General features: G+C 47.1%; 1 protein-coding gene across 1 annotated transcript; it reads right to left on the bottom strand.

The window, feature by feature from the left end:
• Positions 1 to 3,757: 3,757 nt before the first annotated feature.
• Positions 3,758 to 8,083, bottom strand: NMRK2 (nicotinamide riboside kinase 2; the record flags this gene model as incomplete). Its single annotated transcript, XM_010072926.1, has 6 exons — positions 3,758 to 3,843; positions 4,270 to 4,376; positions 4,608 to 4,679; positions 6,281 to 6,452; positions 6,649 to 6,697; positions 7,993 to 8,083. Coding segments are annotated over 6 exons (577 nt in total), but the record flags the coding sequence as incomplete, so codon positions are not given.
• Positions 8,084 to 8,192: the final 109 nt, after the last annotated feature.

Raw genomic sequence — 8,192 nt, 5'->3', positions numbered from 1 at the left:
CTGGGGTCCTGGGGATTTGATCACTTTTGCAGAGCGGATTCGTCACCAGCGCTGGCGTGTGGAAGGATGTATGGAAATCCTATAGCAGCAGTTGTCGCTGAGCTGTGCAAAGTTCACATAGTGCGAACGCTTCCCAGATGCCCCGTGCGCCACCGGTTTCTGTTTCACGAAGTTGCTGGTGGTTCTCCCTGGGCGGCGCGGCCGCCTCCTCCCCAGCCACCCGGCAGGTACGCTGCTCCGGAGGAGAGCTCATCCTGAGGGATGCACAGGATAGCACAAAAATGTATTTTAAAATGCAGAATTTGTTTTTTTTTTTTTTTTGGTGACCAGCTTTAGAGGGTTTTAAATTGCAAAGTGTTCATGGTGTTACCATGTACAGCTGCGGAGAAGGGGGAAAATGCCCACCACTCGCCATGGAGGAGGATTTACTGGGGAGAAAACGTCCAGGGGGTAAATATTCCAGGGACTCAGCTGGTACTAAACACGACAGGGACCAGGGTGGTGCTGGTGTGCTGGTCCCCAGATTTTTGGTGACGTACTGGGATGTTCCACCTCGGTTCCCCTCTTTGCAACCAGAGCTAACGCCACCCTGGGGAATTTTATATTCTCTGTGGGCAGAGAATATCCCAGTGCCTTTTCTAGGCTTCAGTTTTTCCTTCCTAGAGGCTGCCTTGGAGCGAGCGTGACAGCTTTTCCCTTATATGTCTTCGTGAAAGCCAAATGGTTTTGCGCAGCTTATCAGGTGAGGGTTAAACCTCTGTTAACACGGGAAACCCGGATGGAAATTAAATTCCAGATCCCACTGGGGACCTGAGGCAGCTTTTTTTTTTTTTTTTTTTTTCCCCTGCCAGCGTGCAGAGCCGCAGCTAATCTGTGGGAAACGCTCCATGTCACCATGTCAAATGGACTTACAAGGTATCGGTGACAAGTCGCAGCACACTGTCCCCGGCGTTCCTCAGCTTTGCCATTGACGAGCGCCCGGCCGGCCGTGTAACGGTGTAATTATAGTTTTGTGGGGCTCTCCAGGCACGTGGGGGGTTGCACACAAGGAAATATGCCTTTTTATAGCTGGTGGAAGCGCGGGTGGTGCCATCGGCATTTGTGTCTCGTTTCTGGCTGCGGCGTCACTGTTCTTGTCCAGACAATAAAAAAATATCGGTGTAACGCAAGGACAAAGCGGTGGGTCTGGCTTGCAGCTGGTCTCCCTTCTGGCCACTTCACCAGGTCATTTAGAACACTCCCTGAAATAGTTTTGGGGTGACTTTGGGTGGGTTTGGGGTGACTTCTGGCTAATCTGTGGCAGCTGCTTTTTCTGGAGCGACGTTTCTAATTAAGGTGTGCCCAAAAATCTTCCGAAGCGAGCTGCGCTGACACCACAGCCCAGTTATTTTCCTGTCCAAAAAGATCACCACGCTCAGCCCACGTGAGGGGTTTTGTACTTTAACCTGGTGAACCTTCTCGGCATGGTGCACCGCATGTGCTTGAGCACATCAGTTTAATGGCACTTCCTATCTTTAGCCGGAGTATTTCAAGAGCGAGGTGATAGATCCCGACACCCTCACCTATCTCACCACAGCGGTGACCAGGCGCGGGGCGACGTGGGGAGTTTATTCTTAGCCTGGGGTTCAGTGATCGCCAAGGACGAGGCTGCAGCCGGGTCTCTGGGGTGCGTGCGGCGCTGCCATGCTGGGCCCCGGTGTTTGAGGGTGGTGAGAAGGTCCTCGGATGTGTCTGGTTGAGGGCTGGGAGGCGGCGTGTCCTCTGTGCAGCAGCTGAGCACTCTGGTTTTGTCTGATTTGGAGAAAAGAAGGCTGAGGGGCGGCCTCATCGCGCTCTGCAACCTCCTGAGAAGGGGACGGGGAGAGGGAGGTGCTGAGCTCTGCTCCCTGGGGTCCAGGGACAGGACACGTGAGAATGGGTCAGAGCTGCGCCAGGGGAGGGTCAGACTGGACATTTGGAGGAATTTCCTTACAGAGAGGGTTGTCAGACACTGGAGCAGGTTTCCTGGGGAGGCAGTTGGTGCCCCAAGCCTGTTGGTGTTTAAGAGGCGTTTGGACAAGGCCCTTCGGAACTTCTGGTCAGCCCTGATGTGGTCAGGCTTGGACGAGATGATCCCTGGAGGTCCCACCAAAATAGTCTACCCTATACCACAGCCACAGCCAGCACACACAGGCATCGCTGCTGCCCGGGTGTGGCTGGTGGCAGCTCAGACCCCTCCAAGCGGACAGGGCAGAGGAGGGGACGTTTTTGGCAGCACTTACCCCTGTGCTCCTCGTGCTGCCCCGGGAGAAGGTCACCACTTCGCTCAAGGGCAGAGGTTCTGCCTAAAAGCTCGCTGGATCACAGCTGGGCGGTTTGTAAAGGAGGAATGTTATTCTCAAAGAAAGTACGTGATAAGCAGGAAGATAAAGGTCTGCCGCTCAGTTTTGCTTCAGGAGCACTATCCCCGTTCCTTTCTCAAGCATGTTATGGTTTATTTCAATGTTCCCATTGTGGTTGTGGGATTACTTCTTTCCTCCTGTCTTGCCTAGAGGAGGAAACTTTTTTTATCTCACTGAAATAGTGAGAAAATGCCCATCAACAGAAAAATCAGGAGAACGATTTATTTCCACTGAGAGTTTATTGATAGTTTTGCTGCAAAGGAGGACAGGCGTAGATAAGAAAGCTGTGGGCTTTCTACAGAAAGCATTTGAAAAAGCAGAACCTCCTGTACCTACATCTCACAGGGTTGTAACCTGCCATCGGGGACTTTAATGCAGGATTTTGCCAGTGGTATAGGACCTGTTTGGTGAGAATTTAGGATCAAATATCATCTTGTTTGGATCACAGAAGGCAGGAAGAGAGGCTTTGGTCCAAACCTCTCGCCTTGGGAGCACTTGACTGCTGTGTGAAAGCGGCTGGGGTATCGTTAGGTGCTAATTTGTTTTGAGCATGAAGTGAGGAACAGCAAGAAGCTGAGGCTGACATAAAGCTGGTTTCATACCAGCGCTGTGAAAACGTCTGAAGCACTGCTCGCCTCCCCTAACCGCCTCCCAGGACCTCACTCCTGTGGGGTGTCTGAGCGAGGGTTCCAGGCTGGGGCTGTCACCAACCCAAGCAGTGACACGTGAAGGGCGTTGCACAGGTATGTTCAAAACTGCAGCATGACATTTCAAACGCTGTATGGAAAAGCGAGGGCTGGTGGTGTGCTTTGGGGGAGTTTCACAGCTATTTCTGCTACAGAGAAGGGGACTGGCACATTAAAACAGGACCAAGAAAAAAGGAGATTTTAAATTGAGTTTTACTGAGTTTGAAAGATGATGTTACAAACAAGCTGTTGCATGAAGAACTAATATCTGCAGAAGCACGTAGGCAGAAGAGTCAGTTGTTTTCCCAAGGCAGCTCGACTTGTTCCATTATAAAAATGCATTTTCAACTTAAGTTTAAGCCAGTGGAATATAAAATAAGGAAATTAAAAAAACAAAACACAAACCAGAACAATCCTGTCCATCACAGAGTTGTGAATAAGTTATCTTCACATTTCCATTATATACAAAAGATACTTTCCAAAGGGCAGCATAAGGAGAGTTTACACAAATAAACCCTCGTTCCGACTTCTGTCTCAGTACTATTTACATCATTTTGTACACGGGTCTTCCAGGTCTTCTGAGACCCTGCAAAGCGAGAAGGGACAGTGGGACTACCTGAGCGCATGAGCAGATTGTTTCCAGCCGTCAGTCCCTCCTGTTTCCCCCCTCAGAAGCAAGGACCTATTTACCTATAGGCAATTTAAAAGCTTGTTCTGAATATCTTCAAAGACTTGATTGTAAAGTTCATCTCTAGACTTCAGCCCATCCAAATAAACTGAAAGAAAAGGATGGAGGGTTCAGTCTGTAGGTTTCTGGTCAGAACAAAATTTATGTAGATGAGTTTTAAAATATTTTGTACTCTATTGACCTAAACGACAACTTGTTTTCCAACCGGAAAGACAATCATCCTGAAAAAACTATGGCCTGAAGAGTTTCTTATCCCCTTATAAAGAATGTGTTTGGGTCTTTTGAATTTATTTTTATTTTTCCCCCCATAAGTGCTTATAACATGAAACAAAGGGAAGAAGTCCTTAGCTATAAAAGTGCATGTAATTATCTGGACAGAAAGTAGGCCAGGATTACAACTTACAGTAAAAATAGTGCCTTGCATCATTACAGTTAAGGTTTCCTTGAATTAAATTACCAACTTCCTTCAAATCCCAAGTACAATGCCAAAGGATTTGTACTTGGGGAGGCTTACCGACATCGACACCGCTGTCCTCCATTTCTTTCCTGTGTTTCAAGTACATGGGCCAGACGTGTCCGTCAAAGAGACCGGGGGGGTCAGGGACGGTGTAGTGACGGGTACTGCGAATATCAACATGGGAAAGAACGTCAGGACCACCGGGATCACGCTGCCTCCTGCACGCTGCTAAAGCCTGAGTTAACCTGACAGCTGCTCAGCTGTGTTGATGTAAAAGCTGGTTGTCACAGTCCAATTTCTCATCGATGTGAGAAAAGGAAGCCCAAGGGCTTGCCTCCAGTAGTGGGTCTTTATTGGAAGGGAGGGATGAGACTTACGTCAAAGAATCTTCTCACCTTCTCCTCCTTTTGCACTCGTCATATGGCACTGCCAGGTAGTAGCGAATGTCAAACAAGTCTATCAGTGGTCTAGGGTAGGGCAGAAAGAAAGAACGTGTCTATTTATTTTTTTTCTGACAGAGAAAAGTGTTAAATCACCCCTGAAAGCCATAAAAAGCTTTCTACCTCTCTTTTATTTGTGTCTATTATAGACAACAGAAGTTTGAGTGGTTTTGTTAAGTGTACAGCAGGTTTATTAGTAGCTGTAAAACATCAAGTGCTGGTTTTGTGGGTCAGAATGGTACGGCAGGTGCTTTTCTCAACCAAATACCTGATACTGGTTACTGTGGAGGATGAGACACTGGGCTGGGAAGACCTGGGCTGTGAACCCTGACTCTTTCTCTTTCTTGCAGCAGACCAGAGCTGCGGTTCATCAGTCCGATAGGAGCTGGCTTATCAAACCCTCTGGCCTGGTGTGCTGAGGCTAGCTGTCAGAATGTCCCCGGGCACACAGATTTGGTATGCGGCAACTCATCGGCTTGTGTTCTTTTCCAGAAATACAGGGAGCTGGCTCTACTGTGGCTTACTACATTGCACTCCTATCAGGCTGGAGAAAATAAACCCAGAAAAATCCTTAAAGCAAATCTAGGCTGAAGCTGGTGGGACTGAGACTTCTGAAAGTCTGCTGAGGGTTGCAGAAATGCTTAATATGGTATGAACTGAGCAAGCTTCGGGTCCACAGATGAAATACTCCGTCCAGCCTGCGGAAAGGCTCCGGTTAACAAGACGGAGTGCTGCAGAGGTATTTGTAACCTTCAGGAGAGATACCGAGCGTTACCTCCCAGGGACAGGCCAAGATCGCCCGGCAGTTTGCCAGCGCAGTCTCCAGCTGGCCATTCCTGGTATCCGGGACTGCCGTTTTATATTTTCCACTCAGTTTGGAAAGCCAAAATGGTGCGGCTTGTCTTATGGTACAGCTCATAAACAACTCTGGTTTTGGGAAGTGTCATGCACAGCTTGTTCTCTTGAAAGAGTCTTGTAAACAAAACTATAGTTTGGAGCCAAGAATCTTTTGCTTGTCATGTTTATAGCATGCAATTTGCTGAAGTTTGTCTGTTTAGCTATTGGAAGTTCTCTCTCTTCACGGCTAGTCTAGACTCCCCATCTTCCTGCCAAGCATTTCCCCCTGATATAAGGAAAAAGCAAAAATAGTTGATCTTTGCTCCGATTACAATTAAACTTAATTTAGTCAGTGTTAAACAAGCATGTCTGTCACATGCGATTACTATTCCTAAATTCCAGGAGAGATTCCAAGTAGTGAATGCAGAACAGATTATCTCCTTGTTCTCATCAACGACCTCCTGAGGTCAAAATTTAGGCACTCTTGTGGGAGACCAGGAGGGAAGCCTGTGCCCTTGCTGCTGGCTCAGTATTTACAAGTTCTGGTCTAAAGCTCCCCATGCCCTGAAGTTCAAGGTTGTGCCCTAAATGAGAACTTCCTACATCACCTTGAGAAAATCACCTTGTGCACCTCACTTTTACCAGCATTCACTGGTAAATTTTACATGAGAAAAATTCTTACACACAATACCTGAGAACAAGGCAGGGAGGGTATATTAGTAAAAAGGAGGTTTTAGCCCTGGCACTAGTGTTCTTCCCTGGCAAACCGGTAATAGTTCCCCAAACCTTACTTGTAATTATAAAGCAGGAAGCCTTCAATGACCAATATATGGATATCTTTGGAGGCTGGCTCTTTAGAGCCAGGCGTAACATTCACCCCGTGGGAACGGGCAAACTTCACTGGGTTCTCAATCCAGGCACGCACAGTGCTCACCATTGCCTCCATATCCAAGGAGTCCAACACTAGTTAGGAGAAAGGGGGTGGGTGGGAAAAAGGGATATAATCAAATACCACAAACCACATTGGCTTGAAAGTATAATAGAGAATGAACTTGTAAAATTGAAATTACAGAAATTTACTATTAAGTCTTTAGTAATGAAAAAGAAATACTTAGGAAAAATATACATTACTGCATCCTATAGCGAGCACTGCTCTTACCATCCCATTGTTTAAAGCCGTCTTCCCCGACTTCTATTTGATCTTGTGGCTGAAATATAGTGAGCAATAAAACATTGCTGCAAACTCAGCGTGATCAGTTACCTAAGAGCCGATCACAACCTGGACACTACTGCAAATACACAACAAAGCAAGTGTTCACTTAACAAAACAGTTACAGACCCTGTTTGGACTACATTACAATTTAAGTTCCCATCTTTCACCAACCCCAAGAACTTTGAAAAGTTTTCTTGGCTCAGTCAAGCTACTTTGGACAAAAAGTTCTAGGTTAACCACTTGATATGCTGTTATTAGCCAGACTACTACAGACCCCTGTTTATAAGCCAACATATAAGAACTTAAAATGCAAATACAGTGTTAAGTAACTGCGAAAGTTTACATGTTCAAGAACAGGTATTTTACCTCTGAACAGCTGTAATAAAAATGCAGGTCAGCAGAGGGTGACTTTTGATCACTCAGTTATGGCTTTCCTTGCACTAGCATTTGTGAGCTGAACGCACTAGTGAGAAGTTGTAGATCTTTATGGAAAATTCCTCCTCTACTTTAAGGGCTCGTATCTGACCAAATTTGTGCATGAGGCTTCTGGCAAAGAAGCGCTTCCGAATGAGTGGCTCATTCTGTTCTGTGTGGCACGTGTTCCTGCAAAGGCAGGACAGACCGACCTCGCAGCTGTCTGTTGCCACGTCTCCTGTACTTCCATCTCCAGCTATATTGCAGTTCCTGGGAAATGGCTGCAGTACTGGGGTTCTGATGTGACTGCTTCCCCTGCTGCTCTCCCAGGCTCCGTGCAGAACACACCCAGGACAGCACAAGCCCTCTGCATTCATCTTCAGCAATCTTTGCATCGGGTTTCTGGTACGGAGCTGTCAAAGCTCCCCAGTACAGCTGTCTGTCTGTATGTTAGCAGTGTAGGGCTGCTAACATTCTAAACTATTATTTAGAAGCAACATTCTTATTTAAATAAAATGAGGGAAACTCAACATGGAGAAAATGTACAGAGGACAATAAATAACTTAAATCAGTCATTTGACCTAAAGTTAGACCTGTTGTTAAATCTAAAGGAAGCTTTCACTGCACCTGTTCTGTGCCAAGCTCCACTCCTGTGGAGCACTTTACAAGTGTATCTCCTCACCTGTCCAAAGGAACTTAAAAATTTAAATATACATACTTTAAAAAATTAAATCAGAAAAGACATTTTTCCTGAGCTGTCAGAACTTACTTGTAAAGCATGCACAAGTACACAAAACTTACAGGGGGACCTGCTACAGCTGTCACTACGTACAAGCAGCAGTGAATACTTCAACCCAGGGGAAGGGCCCCGCTTACCTTGAAGAAATCATCCTGATGCACGACGCAGCAGTTGGGCAGCGCCTTGATGATCCTCTTGGTCAGGGTGGTTTTACCACCGTTGGTGACCCTGCGCCGAGAGAACCGCGTGAGAGCCGCAGGAACCCCCCCGGCCCTCAGCGGGACCCTCTGAAGAGAGACGCGACCCCGCGCGCAGCCCCTTTGAATTTCCCGCCTCC

This window comes from Pterocles gutturalis, unplaced genomic scaffold (genome assembly GCF_000699245.1).
Source record: "Pterocles gutturalis isolate BGI_N339 unplaced genomic scaffold, ASM69924v1 scaffold43812, whole genome shotgun sequence".
Lineage (NCBI taxonomy): Eukaryota > Metazoa > Chordata > Aves > Pterocliformes > Pteroclidae > Pterocles > Pterocles gutturalis.
This window is presented reverse-complemented; position numbering and strand designations above follow the sequence as displayed.